Raw genomic sequence first — 16,442 nt, forward strand, 5'->3', positions numbered from 1 at the left:
GTTGATTTTATAAAGGTTATTTATTGTATCCTGTCTAATTCTTATATCCTGTCCAATTTATATAGCTTGCCCGATTTGTATTACTATTAGGGCCTTCGCTGCTGCAGCTGCGTATATCTTATTTCCTTAAGCTTTTAGCTTACTAATACTCTTTTTTATATTCTTTATCTCTTTTATTAGTTCCTTTTATAGCGTATTCTTCTGTTTATCTATAGTTCTTTATATATAGTAGAGTTCTTCCTTAGTATCCGTAAGTCTAAAAAACGCGTTATTAATACATGCAACTATAGCCTAGAAGAAATCTATACTAATAGTATTAAGAGGCTAACTTTATAGGGCGCTTTGTATTTATTATACTTTATTAAGTGCGCTTATAACGCTTCCGTACGTGTTAAGAAGGGGCTTTTAGTTATATTGTTGTTATAGGTGTTATTATTATTATTATTGCGAGTGCAATCTAAGGTTAAAGGTTGCGGGAAAGATTTAACCTACTGCAATACTACTACTACTGCCCGGAGGGCTTTATAATTGCGTATAATTGCTCTAAGTGCCTTAAGGAGCCTATTAGGACTCCCTTTGGCTTCGATTTCCAACGGCTTATTAGGATAACTATATTATATATAGATACTCCTTTAATAAGCTGCCTAATTACCGTATATATAATTATAAAATTATTCTAGAAAAAGGAAAGCAACCTAGATTTAGCTTACTATATAGTATATCCTAGAATAAACTAAAGGTGCTCTAAAAGTACCTTAATAATAACCTTATAAAAGGGTTTATTCGCGCCAGCTTATTACTTATTACCTTTCCTATTATTTTTATTAGAAAACTAGAAAAAAGGTTTATAATTCTATATTAACTACTAAGCGCTAAACGCGGTAACTATTAAGAACTGTTATCTAATTCCTCTAATCTAAGAGACTCTAGCCTAACTTAGTAAGGCTAAGTACTATACTAAGCTTAATATTATCTCGGCGTTTAATTGCTTACAGATTATAAAAGGAGATAAATAGCTAATAGCTTTCCGGATATAATATAGCCTATTTAAATACCTAGTTATGCCCTTTAGACTAGCTAACGCCCCTAGTATATTCTAGTACTACGTAAATAATATACTCCGCCTATACCTAGACGTATTCTGCACTATATATATTAATAATATCCTAATATATAGTAAAAGCTTTAAGAAATACTAGCACTATATAAGGCTAGTCCTTAAGGCCTTAAAAAATACAGAACTGCAACTTAATATTAATAAATGCAAATTCCACTAAAGTAGTGTTATATACCTAGGGTATATAATAATAACTAATAGAATTAGTATAGACCCGAATAAGATTAATAATATCTGCAACTAGAAGACCTCTTATAATATAAAGGACGTACAGGCCTTTATAGGATTTACTAACTTTTACTAATAATTTATTAATAATTTCTCTAGGTTAGCTGCACCCTTAATTATCCTTATAAAAAAGGGCGTGCAATTCTAATTTAATAATACCTGCAAGGAAGCATTTAAACGCCTTAAAATAGTTTTTATAACTGCCCTAATCCTCCGCCACTTTAACCTAGATCTACTAATAACTTTTAAAGCTAACTTATCTAACTATATAAACGCCGGAATCCTATTATAGATAGATAAATATAGAGTTCTATAACCTATAGCCTACTTTTCTAAGCGGCTAAACCTAGCCGAAAACAACTATAAAATTTACGATAAGGAACTCCTAGCAATTATCTAATATTTTAAACAATAGCGCTCTAAGCTAGAGAGTGCTATACTTCTAATCTAGGTTCTTAGTAATTATAAAAACCTGCAGTACTTTACTACTATAAAATAGCTTAGCTACCGGTAAGCCTGTTAGGCAGAGTACCTATCCTGCTTTAACTTTATAATTATATATTAACCTAGCAAGTTTAGAGAAAAGCTAGACGCCTTAACCTGCTGTATACAGGATATACCTGTACAGAAAAAAGCCTAAGCGGCCCGAAACTAGACCTTATTACGCCCTAAGTTATTTACTAAGTTAAACTTTATAAAAACTAATTGCATAATTTAAGAAATTATTAAAGAAGAGTACCTAAATAATAAATTTATATAAGAAGTCCTGGAGCTAATATAATCTAGAACCCGATATTTAAAAAAGATTACCTTAAGTAAATATAAAATCCGTAATAATAAACTATTTTACTGTAATTGCCTTGCAATTCCTAACTATAATAAACTAAAGATTAAGCTCCTTTAGTATATATATAATTCACCTATAGGCGGCTATCTAAGGTGTAGAAAAACCCTTAAAATCCTCTAGAAAGAATACTACTAGCCCCGGATATTTAAGATAATCTGCTAATATATAGCCTGTTATTATACCTATTACTATATAAAGGCTTTAAGAGAAAAGTATAATAGCTTCCTAAAGCTACTACTAGTTCCGCTGCGCTGCTAGTAAGATATTTTAGTTAATTTTATTATAAATCTACCCAAATCTAAAGGCTATACTAATATTATAGTTATAGTAGATTATCTAAGTAAGTATTAATATATTATTCCTTATAAAACAATTACAGCTTAAGCCACCGCTAACCTGTTCTACCGGTATATTTAGGTGCACTATAGCCTTCCTAATATATGCGTTTCTAACTAAGAATTGCAGTTTATTTCTATATTTTAGGATAAACTATATAGATAACTATAAATCAAAGCCCAACTATTATTAGCCTTCTGTCCTAAAATAGATAGCTAGACGGAGAAGGTAAATTCTATACTAGAATAAGTCCTCCGGGCCTATATAAATTACCAGCAAGATAACTAGGTAACCTGGCTGCTATTAGCTTAATTTAAAGCAAATAATATAAGATCTAAATTAACTATAGTAATACTATTTATTGCTATTATAGGATAGAGCTTTTAAATAGGCTTTAAACCCTCTACAGGAATATAGCGCCCTTTCTATTAAATGCTGTAAGCCTGTAAAGCTAACTAGATAATTAATAAAATAACTAATATTAAATAATTTATCTATAAAGAGATAACTTAGGCATAAGTAATATAGGAAGAGTTTGCTAACCGTTAGCGCATCGGTGTACTGTCCTACTGCGTTGGCGATAAAGTCTGGCTAGACGCCCGAAATATCCGTATAAAATAAAAGTCTAAAAAGCTTAACTAGAAGAACCTTAGAAAGTTTCTAATTATATAAGTGGTTTTACTATATACCTATTAATTAGGCCTGCCTAATATAATAAAGATCTACCCTATCTTCTATATCTCCCTTCTATAGCCTACCGCCCCGTTCTTAGATTACCTTCCTAGCTAAGAAAACTCTCCTTCTAAACCTGTTAAGGTTAATAGCGAACCGGAGTACTATATTAACTATATTAAAAACCTCTGCTTTAACTAACGCCGGAAGCAATATAAATACCTTATTAAATAGACTGGCTATAATAAGTTATCCTAGGAGCCTGCTTTAAAGCTTAAAAATATAACAGCTGCCGCTAATTATTATCGCCGGCACCCTAATATACCTAAGCTACTTAATATATAATTATATAATTATAAGGGCCCTGCGCAGAAGGCTTCTACTAACTACTCTAGGGCTATATAACACAACTTTAACGCCTAAAAAACTTAGGTTTAGAAAAGGGGTACTATTATAGTAACTACCTGTAATACTTTACCTACTATAATTCGCTAATTACGTGTTTAGTCTAGCTCCTAGTCTAGATTATATCCTAGAACGTAGCCTAAATTACGTAACCTAGTCTAGGTTATAGTCTAGGTTATAGACTAGATTACGTAGCGTTATTACCTAATCTCGCATAGAGCTCGCGAGCTTATGCTATATATATATTCCGCCGGCATATCTTCTTCGCCGGCGCTTTCGATTTCCTATTCCTTATACAACGTCTTAATTCCCTATATAGTAACGTGTTTAGCATCTAATTAACGCTTCCTTCTAAGCTTTTAAACTCCTGCTTATAGCACTATTATAATAGGGTGTACAACTACTAAAAAGGGGGTATATAATTACTATTTCCCTTTAAGTATCTAAATACTATAGGTTTTAAGCTAGTTTTTAGTATATTTAGAGTTATATATTAGTATATTATCTTAAATAAAGATATACTTAGGTAAGTACTAAGAAAAAAGTTCTTTTTTAAAAGTTTTAGTATAGCTTTTTCCTAAATACCCTATTTTCTTAGATATAAAGTCCCTCTTTATAATAATTAAAGGGAAGTATTCTACTTTTTCCTTTAGAATAACTTAAATAGCCCCCTATACTATCTATAATATCTTTTTACCCTTTTTTTTCTCTATAATTATCTTAGGGTTATATTTCTTACTAGGAAATTAAAAGCACTATTTAGCTTATTAGCCTAAGCCCTGTTAAACTAAGCACTTATCTATAAACTTAATAACCTGTTACTTCTATTAGAAATTCCGATACTTTTTTATAAATTAGCGCCGTAAAGCTGTATAATCTGCCTTTAATTTAGGCCTCTAGGTATAACAGTGGTTCCTAAGGCCTTATTTCTAGAGCTTCTATACAATAGTCCTTATTAAAGGGGGGTAGTTGCAGTTTTAGAGCCCGGCATCTTTAAGCATCTATTTATACTTAATTTTAGGGGATTTTCGTGCAATTTAATATAGCAATTGTTTCTTGCAACGTGATAGTACCTCTGGACAACCATCTCGAGGTAGGGTGTATACAGTTTTGTGGGTTTCCCACCGCTTGATTGTCTTGGTGATTGTGTTCCGGTGAACGCCAAATTCAGCCTCCAATTCCTTGACAGAAACACCAGCCTCCCGCTTTGAGATAATAGCGCTGCGAGCCTCAGGTGACAGCTCTTGATTCCTGCCTCGATTTCCTGTGATTTCTGTGCCAAACGAGCGGCGCATGGTTGTGCTGTTGGTGTTCGAACATCGTGAGTTGATGCGCGTCGCGTAGTTTCGTGTTGGAGCCCGAGCTCGTGCACATAGACTTTTGGCTTAGTACTGTATTATGCCAAAGCACTAGACTACGTCTTTAAATATTTGAAATATGATCAAGTACTTTCCCAGATGCTAGTCGCATGGAGCAATGAGCGAGAGGATAATTGCGATGGAATCCTAACATGCTTTATGAAGGTATAAAAAAAAAATATAACATACATGCTTGCTGCGTGCATATCGAACTTGGGAAAGGGGATGACGAAAATGTGAAGAAGGGAATATGTGCAGGTGCACCATTATCTAGCCAAAAACGATGGACCTTGTGTCCGCTAGACTACTAGACGGCAGTGTCAGGCTTTAACAAAGTTCCTGGACGAGTTGACGAGCGGCAGGACTAGATTGTATCTCGAGCGTACCACTTCCTCGGCGTCATCGTTCGGCACCCATAATTCACCCAGCGCATACACACGTCCGTCACTGAGCAATTCACATTCGCCTACGACGAAAATCATTTTACTGCGCTGGCGATTCACCCCCTTGAATGTACAGGCCGACTCCGTAAGTATATAGTGCCTCCTACTTTCCGACCTCAGTCTCTCCCCTTCATCCCGACACCAACTTTCTTCTCCACACCACCACCACTTCCAAGACCCAACACCCTCAGCACACCACCATCCTCGCTTGCCAACCATGGCAGCATCTTTCCTCAAAGTACTCTCGGGGTTCTCCAAGAGCAAACCTAAGCCCTCCCCAGACCAATCCCCACCAGCCTTACACATCCCCGAACTCGTCGAGATGATCTTCTCCAACCTCAGACATCGCGACCTTATCCAATGTTCTCAGGTCTCCAAGCAGTGGAAGGATATCGTGGATACTAGCCCTGCTATTCGGAGACAGACGTGGCGAGATACACCCAAGCGCCTCATTACTCGATCCCAGAAGAACACACTACTCGACGATCGTACCGAGGACCTCCGTAACCTAAAAATTGTGAATCCTGATGGCGGAGCACGGGGAAAGATCCCCATCATTGCAGATCTTTGTCCCGTGTTCTTGCAGGCGGCTGGTGACTTCAATGGAGTTTTCGACCGCCGTCGTACTCCTGCTCTTTGGATTCTACATCCCAACCACGTCCTCTATCTCTGTTTCGGCCACGATATCTCCAAGCGTCTCCTCGACCACGGATATCAATGCAAGACGGCATCCTACCACGAAATGCTCGTCATGGACCCCCCACAAACCCAAATCATCGTACGATCGATTTTCTACAACCCCACCCGAGGTACTTGTTTCTGGCACTGGACTGCTTTCTTAGAGAACTGACAAATGATCGCCATAATCTCGAATCCGTCCAGCGTTCGCGTAGGAGAGGTGCTCGACTGCTTCCGCGCCATGGAATCCCTCGCCAACCTCACCAAAACCCTCGAATGGAACATCGGCCTCGCTCTCGCTGTGATCTTCCTACCAGTACTCATTCCCTCCTGGATCACTTTGGGACCGCAGAAGCTGCTCCGCGTCTCCAAGTACGTTCGGAAGTTCCCGAGCTCGTACTACGGCGCGAAAGCATTCGAACGGGGCACTATCAACGGCTACTGCGCCACTGTTCGATACGGCGTCGATATCCTCCGACATGGACACCCGTACGCGAAATCGCAAAAGGTCTGGGTTCATGCTGCACACTATCTCTCCCGGCTCGACTCGTGGTGCTACTACCTCTTCCTCGTCTACGTGCTATACCGGATTATGGGACTCCGTTATGGGCGATTCAAGGTGCAGGGGCAGCCTGGATCCCAGCAACCCGAGTACGCGCAAGGTACAATCCTCAGTTTGATCATGATTTCTGTTTACTTTTACTTTGCTGGTGCGATTGCCAATCCGTTAGATGGCCCGCGGGTGTTGGAAGAAGAGGCGAGGAGCAAGTTTAGGAGGCAGTGGGGCACGAAGTAGTGGTGGAGGGACTGGCGATTCTAAGGGAAAGGCTGCGTTGTAAAGCATGCGGAATGAGTGTTCTGGGATTCAGCCTACCGCTGTATGGTGCTGCCTCTGCCGGCTGACTAAGGAGGCACATAAGTAATTAGGTACCGTGAGCGACGGGCCAAGGGGCTAGGTATTTGCATTACAGATGTTTTGTTCGCTCGAGGAGTAGTGAATTTGGCCCTCTATCAGATTCCCCTTTCAATCTTAGCGTACAGTTTTCCTTTAACATAGATACTCAGCGGGAAGTTGAATCTTAGACCTGCCTACCACAAGAGCACTCTGCTCTGTCAATATGTTGCTCAATAGCTTCATAGAAGCTGGCAGCTGGTGAAAAGTGGTGAGAACTCTTGTGTATTGCTATGTAGGAGGATGGGTATATATAGGCGTAGAGGCGCCAAGCCAGCTAAGCGAAGGAACCCTGACGCATGCAAGCTGGGGAATAGCGCTAAGGATGCGCTAGTACAGTAGCGTATGGACGGCTGCCAGAAGCCATGATCGACATTTCCTTCGTTCGAACTCATATGCATGTGGAATTTAACTTTTTACCTAAATTTCTCTAATCAAGAAAAGTCACAGTTTACCTCAATCTATTCTACCAACACACCTCACTCTGTTGTTCTTCGGAAGCCCCCAATCCTCTCCTTCGCCCTACCGTATTCCACGTGCTGGTGGTGATTTTCCGTTTCTCCTCAAACCGTGTATCTCCCCAAAGCTAACGAGGTACGTATTCACAGGTACTAGATCGTCCAGTTTAATAGCGAGATCGACCGTGTATGACCTCCAACCCCTAAAGAGGAGCTACTAACTTCCCACTCATCACCTCCCTAGCCCCTGCCTAATCCGCCAGTCCGGCTAGAAGGTTTCCACTCTCAACCATCATGCCATATTTCACAATAAATGTTTCCCCGTAATGTGTAAGTGCCTGAGGTAAGTACTGTGGTGTATGCAGGAAATATGGATTCTAACCTGGGCAAGCCGAGTCTAAAGACGCTACTAGGTAAGGAATGGATTACGGATATGAAGATTCCCTTCTTTTGGCGCGTAGATGAATGAGGGCCGAGAGCTGATGAGACGCGAAAACAAAAGCAAATACGTGTGGGATGATACAGTGCCTTGCCATAGAAATCCGTATACTTTCCTGCCACTGTCTATGGTGCTCCAACGTACTAATAGAAAGCGAGGACAGTGGATAAACTTCTAGTCCTCGTACGCCATGTTGACGCTATCTGAGGTAACCTAGCAAGTCTAACAGGACGTACAAACTGTCTCATTCATTTTTTCCAGGGGGTGTCGAGGCAACTCATGCGGCGATAACCCACTTCGAAACAGAGCACATAACGTTGAACTAATGGAAAGAACCGGGAACAGTGGATACACTTCCCATCTGTGTACACCCTGTTGGCGCTGTCTAAGGTAGCCTTGCAAGATTAGTAGTCACTTAAAAGGCCGGATTCCTCTCTTATTTGGAATGCTGAAAATACTATGAAGCTCCTCACACAGCGGTAAACAAGTGTACAGATTTCAATGACGAAGCATTATACTGCCGCATCTTATCAGATGCGAGAGGAGTAGCGGTTTTGAAAGCAGTGAATTCTATGGGCACGGCGGCAAAGTAGTCACAACTATTCCTCCTGAAATGGAATTAAGGGATGAGCTATGGTATTCTAGTCTATCTTACACTTCATGTTCCCTAATCATCGCTTTCACTTACTTATAATACTTCAAGTGTGAACTCCGCTCCCCAGTGTGATATAGCACAGGCGTTTACCAGCGCAACCAAGTTACCAAGAACCAGTCAATAAGCCATAGAGCCCTCAATCAAGACCGGTCTCCTTCCCGTGTCCGCCTTCTATCCCAAAAAGAAATGACCGAAAATGCCTCCGAGTAAATTATTGTCATCTTCAGGAAGTAGAGAAACCGTCCCAGTTTCCAGGGAAGGCTTCGCCGCCAAATCTTTTTAAACCGCTAGAAATCACGGCGTCTGATGAGTAGCTATATTTGAGCACATGTTCCGACACCCTAATGCATCTAAATACCCCTCTACTATTCTAGTAAGAGTTGCAAAGCCCGAGAAACCTTATTCTCTTTCCGTATCCCCTGTCTATCCCAAGAAGAAACATGCCAAAATGTCCCCAAGATGATGATTGTTCCCAACGCCAGCTGTAAGAAGCATAAAGAATTCCAGGAGAGCCAAGGTCGCGGACTGTCTTTACGCCATCTAACCACGCGGGGCATGAAAAAAGTGGCACACTCATTAAGTACTCTGTCCTTATGTACACCTGTCTGCCATTGCATGAAGTGCTTTAACAAGTTTCCACATAGTTTAAAGTGAAGGGCTTTTGTCTTGTTCCTATTCCTGAAAATTCTCTGAGGCACCCCAAGCAGTGGCAGACAGATGTACACATGAGACAGCTTGTTCTGGAATTAGTATGTCACACTTTCCATGCCCCGCGTGCCAACGTAGCCTTACGGCTGACGCAACGTAACCGAGCCCGTCCACACAGTTACCGGCCCATCCCACGCGTACCAATACAGAAACGCTATGAAAGTCAGGGGATTGAATACTGCCAGGAGAATAGCAAGCGTCACCCAAGGCCCGAGATACCCAACCATAACCGCGAGTACAGCGAGTATCTCGACCATGATTCTCTTAGCGCGTCCCAGCCCCAAGAAACAAAGGAACGAGGGGAGGGAGTAGAGAATCAGCATCCAGGCGCCCACGAACGTAATTCTCCTCAATACATCACTGTGCTCCTCAAGCATCCCCTTCAGCGTCCGACGCGGGATGGGTAATGCCGCAACGGAAACTGGGACTGGGAGATTCGCGCGGCATAGCGGGCAATTCGTGCGGGATTGGATCCAAGTATCGAGACAGTCGTGGCCGAAGACATGATGGCATTTCGAGTCGATCACTTGAACGGCCATGTCGTGGAAGGAGAAGGGGCGGAGGCAGATGGGGCAGCCGTCGGTGTGCTTTGCTAGGACCTCTGTGACGAATTGGGGAGGTTGGTTCAGGGGGTGGGCGAACTAGAGGGACATGGTGGTGATGGTGGTGGTGGTGGTGGTTCTGAGTGAGTTGGGTGGGTGCGGGTGATGGAGTACTAAGAATGAACACATTCTTCGAGTATAAAATAAGGATGAAAGGAAGATATGAAAGGGTAGACAGGAAGTCGATCACATCGAGAGAACGGAGAAATCTTAGAAGTGAATTTGAAATAATGAATGGGACCTAGTGAATTTGGATTGAAGAACTCTTGACTGAAGCAGGCCGTACATGTGCTCTACTTCGTCCTTCACTTTTGATGCTAATAATTGACCCCCTTTTGAAAGAAATGGCACACTCAAGCATTTCAACACTGTCTGAGGTGGCCCGGTGAGCTATCAGAAATGCCAGAACTGGTATTCTACAAATGCTAAAAGCACACCAGAGGACTTCAAGTGGTGCTAAACAAGCGTACATAACCACAGGAATAGTTTTTAGACAGTTCACAGGTTTGTGGACTACCACGTTCTGTTGACACTCATCAACTACGCTGTCTTATGGGTGCACCTATCTACTACTGCTTGCAGTGCTTCAACAAGTTTCCACATAACGCAGAGTGAAGAGCTTGTATCCTGTTTAGATTTCTGAAAATGTATTAAAGCACCCTAAGCAGTGGCAGACGGGTGTACCCGCAAGACAGCTTGTCTTAGAATTAGAGTGCCACCCTTTTCATGCCCCGCGTCAGCCCGTCCTAAGATCGTTTGTATAGTAGAGCAGCTAACGCCTGCACACGCCGCCACAAAAGACTTAAAACAGCCGACTGGCGCCAATACAGCCCATATGCTAGCAACATCTTGGTCAAGGATAATCTGAGCATAGAGCATAATCCCCGCGGCAACAATGATTCCCTGATCTGCTCCGGGCGATTAAGAAGCTAAATTTGTGAACCTTCAAGGAGGAATGCTAAACCCCCGCCACTCGCTTCCATATTTAGACTCGAGAACTCTGCTCCATGTCCCACTTCGCCTCGCCTAGAGTCCTATCCATAGAAAAATATGTACACGAGGCGTACTAGCATGACGGGTAGGAGGAAGATTAGGAGTTCCGAGTACTCGAACCCATCATGATAAAGTATCACGTTCCAATGAAGTCGCGATCGCAGCTTAAGGAGCTTATAGATTGAACCGATAGCCATCATGAAGTTGCAACATTCGACCAGTGGCAGGAAAGAGTCGAAGATGGAGAGCCAGGTCGTAGGATGAGTTGCATAGAGATGCTGGTGAGCAATAAGCCCCATTCCGCATCGAAGGAGGCCGGGTCCGAATGTCAAAGACATGAGAATGCCCATGTTCTATTGTATCCAGAGCGAGTGTCTGGTTAACTTCTCTAAATCGTATACGCAGTCGATTATTTGGCCAATTTGAATCCCGTCCTGGTTCTTGATTTTGGCGCGAAGTAGTCGCGCATCAGACTGTGCCTTCCAGTGCCAGAATCGAGTGCCAGCGGAAGGCATGTAGCATCTTGATCGTACGACGACCTTCGTAGGTGGCAGGAAAATCAGAAGCATGTTGCGGCAGGATGCTCTCTTGTACCTGTATCCCCGCGAGAAGGTATGATCATTGAGGTCTTGGGCGAAGGAGAGATAAAACGTCTGGGGGTTGTTTCGAACACTCCAACATATAGAGTTGGCGGTGGTTCGGAAGCGCTGATAGTCGATGGGACCACAGAGATACTGCGGGGCTTTACTGCCGTGCCAGTACTTGCAGTTTGCCAGTGCTGCGGCGTCTTTTTCACGCTGGGTCAGGTCGCCCAGCTGAAGTTCTTTTGGGCAATCGAGGCGCTTTAGTATGCTCTTGTACGGAACGCACGACAGGGCTGGACTAGTGTCGATGATATCTTTCCACTGCTTGCACACCTTGAAGCATCGGAGTATGTCGAAGCGGTCTTCGAGTTCGAGGAATATCATTTCCGCAAGTTCTGGTGTATGCAGAACTTGCGCCGCTGCAGATATGACTGCACGGTCAAGAGGCGGTTGGGTTTGCTTTTTAGCGGATATCGAGAAGATCTTGAGTAAAAAAGGTGCCATGTTGACGAGGGGTTGTTGACTCTTATGGTAATTGGTAGTGTAAATGGCTATCGGCTGGGCGAAGGTGTGGTGTGGCGTGGAGGCGAGAGTGTAGAAGAGACGTTGGAGGAAGGAGCATCAATACCGGGTCTTTATATCGATTCAAGAATGCTGTAGGTGAAAGCAGGCTTTTTCATACATAGGTGTCCGTAGTATTGAAAGCTGGTGAATTAGTGGGTCTCTGGCCACGTTTTCTCAAACCTTTCAGGTGGATGACTCTATTCGCTATATGCTGTTGAGCGACAGTCAGAGGGGAAATGGATCAAAACAAGGTGTGTAGCCAAAAGCCGTATTGATGATGTCAGGAAGCTAGCTACTGAGCGGAAGGAGGAAAGATATACAAAAGGTGCTGAGTAAGCCTGCTAGAGAGGAAGGGCCCCACACTGTCGTGTAAGGACGTGCAATCCTGGCTAGAGACTGAATGCCTCTAATGACCCGACGCTTGTCAAAGCTGCTTAAGTAAACTTCTGCTTAAGTAAACTTCTGCTTAAGTAAACTTCGCTTAAGTAAACTTCGATATTTTAGAGAGACTGTTCGGTTGTCAATTTGAGAGATATGCCACCTCGAGGCTCGCTAGGACACTTCGGAAAGAGTATTGCGCGAGCCAGGTTCTCCAGAAATACTGGCATCACGATGCGGTATATGAGAGCTCCTGTATCTCACTCTCTCTTTTTTCGAGGTTGATTTGCCGTGGATTAGATGTATAGATACTAAGATAGTCTGTCAGATTTACAAAATACACCATGGTTTCGTGATCGCATATTCAACTGATCATAGGCGATGTCAACTTTTATATCAATCAACATTCAGTGTGTTTGGTTACGTTTGGCCAACACATGTCGCAAACGTACCGCGTACGTCTCATTGCTCAAACGCCACCAAAACCAGCATCAGGTGCCATAGAGTCCGTTGAACACAAGCACGGCGGGGAATTTTGCACAATAGGCTAATCTGAAATTGATTCAGAATTATTGGGTACTCAGCCTAGACCGTCACCAACCTCAGCTGCTAAATAACGAGGAAAACTGGTAGTTATCAAACGAGTGATCAAGAGAAATAGATCTAGTCAGGCCGTATGTCGTCCCCACGGAAACCTCTTTAGTCCAGCTTCACAATCATCCTATGATGAGATATCCTGTATTTAGTAGACATCGCAGTAAGCACTTCCACCCGTATTTAACTTCCGCCCATAACGACAATTCTAAAAAAACCTGAACGAGAGGGAGCAGCCCCCATGCGAGAAAGAAGAAGCCTACTCTGACGAATAGACACAGCCGAGACGGCGTTCCTACCCACGAGGAGCCTCCACGGAACCGGATCTTGTTGCGGCCAAATCGCAGCCTCAACATCACCAAAATCGCTCGACCTAGCAAGAAGCAGAGGAGAAGTAGTTGGACTCCAAAGTGGGGACAGTATCCTGCCACGGCCATGCAAAAGAAAAATAAGATGAGGAACTTCGACCCCATGCGTGCAAGCCAGAGGCAGAAGATCAGGGACTGTGCCGCGCCAGGGACAACTCCTCCAATGACGAGCAGCATGTTGATCTTCGATTCCATTCGATCAGCCATCTTAGTGAGGGACTCCATATCGCGGAAACAGTCGAGCAAATCACCGATGTGGACGCCGTTAGCGCATGAGACTGTTCCTTCTAGGTCCCAGGACTTGGAGATGTTGTAGAACGTGCATCGCACGTTTACTGTCATGGGGGCGGGCATCGAGATGAGTAGGTGTCGGCAGGTTGCCGTCTCGCAATCAAATCCATTTGAAAGGATTGGCTCCTTGAGATCCTGTTTGAAGGAGAGGTGAATACTGTAATCTTGCTGCACTGTCATACACATAGAGAGATTGGATGTGCGCAGCTTCTTGTCCTCGAAGACAGGGTGTTGATAATATGGAGCCATAGGAGCAATGAAGCCCTAGATGAGGCCGTGCCAATCCCCGCAGCCTGCGTCCTGCATTCCCTGCTCTTCATATTTCGTCAGAGAGCGGACCTTCCACTCATACTTGCCAGTTGAAGGTAGAATGGACGGGGGTAGCGGCCACCACAAAATCATACGACGCTGAATAGCTAGGCTGGTTTCTACGATTCCTTTCCACTGTTTGCAGACCATACCACAATGGCGGATGTCGGTCATGTTCTCAAGTTCGTTGATAATCATTTCCACCAGCTCGACAGTATGCAGAACTCGAGATGCTGCAGATACGCTTTCCTTTCCTAGCTTGACTGCCTTCTCAGAGGGCGTAGCGTGACGCTGGCGTCGTTTTTTGGGGACGTTAAGAGAAGACGGCATGCTCGTGATTATCCGCAATGGGCGGATCTGGTTGCGGTAGTTGGAAAGTTCTGAGTGGAATTGATGGGCAAGGAGGGTGGTTGATGTGTGGGTTGGAGATGAGCGTGATGGAAGAGGGGAGGCGAAGGAGAGTCTACTTGACATGAATACGTGCACCCGGAAACATGTCCGGCGAGTGAATGCTTCATCAAAAGTGTAACCGTCACAGATGCCGCTCTAGACATCCGACTTTCACCTTCCATTCACTAGGCACAAAGATTTTTCTTACCGCATTCACAATGCTAACGAATCGCTCTTATCTCAGTGCCTGAGATTAATCCATTTCCCGAGCTCGATGAATGAGTTATGGCTCAGCCATTTGGCGTGATCCAGCTGGTCTCCGAAGTGCTCGAAGACCAAGACGGGGAGCTCTCGGTCCTTGTGCCCCACCCGCTTCCTTTGCTCATTGAATGATCTGAAGCTCACGCATTTTATGCAATCCAGCTGTTTCTTGGGGCAGTGGAAGACCACGCCAAGGTGGCCCCTTCCATTCCCCTCGACCACAATCACGTGCCTCGCAGATTTCTGGTTTGAAAAGCGAGCATCTCCCTGTTCTTTCTGGCCTTCTCTCTTTTAGCACTAGAGTGGTGATGGTACTAGCGGCTGTATTTATGAGCCATCGGAACCCAGCCCTGCATTGAGCGCTGGCTATCTGGTAGACCGGGAGATCTCTGATAGCTAGTGTAAGGTTTCATGTATTCGAGCTAGTTATCCTAAAATTGTATCCCTCCGCCTTCTCCATCCAATTAATCTAAGACCCGCATCGTAGAATCGAACCGTGAGCTGAATTGACACTAAATCAAAATTGAGCCTCAGCCCGCAACAAGGTCCCGGCGTGATGGCGGTAGAAACAGCGTGGCCAGTAATCCGGCTGACGGAGTGTGAGGCCCTTGGATTGATTGGATGGGGCTGGTTGAAGTTCGAGATTAATTAGACAGATTGAAGGGATTTATCAAGCTAGACCAATCCACCTAGATCTACCACGAAGACTGACATAACAGGTATAGAAATGGGGAGTGTATGGGGTGACCTGGGCCTACCTATGGCTAGTTCCATCAGAAATCTAGTTTATCAATCCGATTGAGGATTGAAAGTCCTCTAGATTGATTGGATTGGGTTTGAATGGGTGTGGATTAACCGGCTGGCCGATGGACGGATTGAAGGTTGGACGGATTACTAGCCACGCTGGCGCACGGGGCATGGAAAAGGTGGCACAGTAATTCCAGAACAAGCTGTCTCATGTGTATGCACACCTGTCTGCCACTGCTTGGGGTGCTTCAGAGAATTTTCAGGATTTAGAACGAGATAAAAGCCCTTCACTTTGGTCTTGGTGGAAACTTGTTAAAGTACTTCATGCAGTGGTAGACAGGTGTACGCACGTGCTGAGTACTTGCTGAGTGTGCCACTTTTTTCATGCCCAGCGTGGCTGGGTAGAAAAGGTCTTGAGGATAGAGAGGATTTTGGAATCTTGGCATTTTAATGAAACGTCAAGATTCCATTCATCTTGCCAAGAAACCAAAACTACCTAGATAGGTAAGGCTGAGCGTAACTGAGGTGATAAAAGTGTCGAGCTCACTGCACAGAGTGCCAAGAAATCCAGTTCTGCACCAAGAAACCATGTGGAATGCTAAGAAATCATACGAAACAAGGTATACACTCGTATCTCCGTTGATATAGCTGTGTCGGCTGTACAGGTGGGTGATCGCTTGGCTTTCGATGTGTTTTTTGTCGACTTTCACTGATGAAGTGCATGCCTCAGACTTTTGGGGGTGTGGGGCGGAGAAGTTCATTTTTAGAAGACTACTAAAACATGTGCGTTTGGGAGCGTCGAATAATTTCTGAAGAGATCTGATACCGTTGCTTGACGTTTCGTGCGAAGTTGAAAGTCCTGAATGGTATGCAAATTCTGAAGGGTACTTAAATGACAGCCAGCAAGGCCACTGAGATTCTTCAAAGATGCTGCACACACGATACCAAACCATCAAGCGGCGCGTCATGTAGTGCTATTGATATCCGGAAACCCCAGGTAGGCAAAAGCCTAGTGATCGGGCAGTCTCACTCCCTCCCTCGTCCATACCACCTCCAGAAAAGGAT

The 16,442-nt window shown here is 43.8% G+C and overlaps 5 protein-coding genes across 5 annotated transcripts; 2 read left to right on the forward strand and 3 right to left on the reverse strand.

Moving 5' to 3' along the window:
- Positions 1-4,648: 4,648 nt before the first annotated feature.
- BDZ99DRAFT_347231 (uncharacterized protein) lies at positions 4,649-4,882 on the reverse strand (the record flags this gene model as incomplete). The annotated part of the gene is made up of 1 exon (XM_033714444.1): positions 4,649-4,882. A coding segment is annotated over one exon (234 nt), but the record flags the coding sequence as incomplete, so codon positions are not given.
- Positions 4,883-5,449: 567 nt separating this feature from the next.
- BDZ99DRAFT_570530 (uncharacterized protein) lies at positions 5,450-6,299 on the forward strand (the record flags this gene model as incomplete). The annotated part of the gene is made up of 2 exons (XM_033728005.1): positions 5,450-6,215; positions 6,289-6,299. Exons 1-2 carry the CDS (start codon positions 5,624-5,626, stop codon positions 6,297-6,299), a joined length of 603 nt encoding a protein of 200 aa, XP_033576840.1. The 5' UTR covers positions 5,450-5,623.
- A 26-nt stretch (positions 6,300-6,325) lies between these two features.
- BDZ99DRAFT_519975 (uncharacterized protein) lies at positions 6,326-6,880 on the forward strand (the record flags this gene model as incomplete). Its single annotated transcript, XM_033725475.1, has 1 exon — positions 6,326-6,880. One exon carries the CDS (start codon positions 6,326-6,328, stop codon positions 6,878-6,880), a length of 555 nt encoding a protein of 184 aa, XP_033576841.1.
- Positions 6,881-9,376: 2,496 nt separating this feature from the next.
- On the reverse strand, positions 9,377-11,979 carry BDZ99DRAFT_519976 (uncharacterized protein; the record flags this gene model as incomplete). Its single annotated transcript, XM_033725476.1, has 3 exons — positions 9,377-9,937; positions 10,966-11,244; positions 11,293-11,979. 3 exons carry the CDS (start codon positions 11,977-11,979, stop codon positions 9,377-9,379), a joined length of 1,527 nt encoding a protein of 508 aa, XP_033576842.1.
- A 1,009-nt stretch (positions 11,980-12,988) lies between these two features.
- On the reverse strand, positions 12,989-14,453 carry BDZ99DRAFT_562452 (uncharacterized protein; the record flags this gene model as incomplete). The annotated part of the gene is made up of 2 exons (XM_033727346.1): positions 12,989-13,934; positions 14,010-14,453. 2 exons carry the CDS (start codon positions 14,451-14,453, stop codon positions 13,134-13,136), a joined length of 1,245 nt encoding a protein of 414 aa, XP_033576843.1. The 3' UTR covers positions 12,989-13,133.
- Between the last annotated feature and the right edge of the window lie 1,989 nt (positions 14,454-16,442).

Source organism: Mytilinidion resinicola (genome assembly GCF_010093595.1).
Source record: "Mytilinidion resinicola strain CBS 304.34 unplaced genomic scaffold BDZ99scaffold_9, whole genome shotgun sequence".
NCBI classification, from domain to species: domain Eukaryota; kingdom Fungi; phylum Ascomycota; class Dothideomycetes; order Mytilinidiales; family Mytilinidiaceae; genus Mytilinidion; species Mytilinidion resinicola.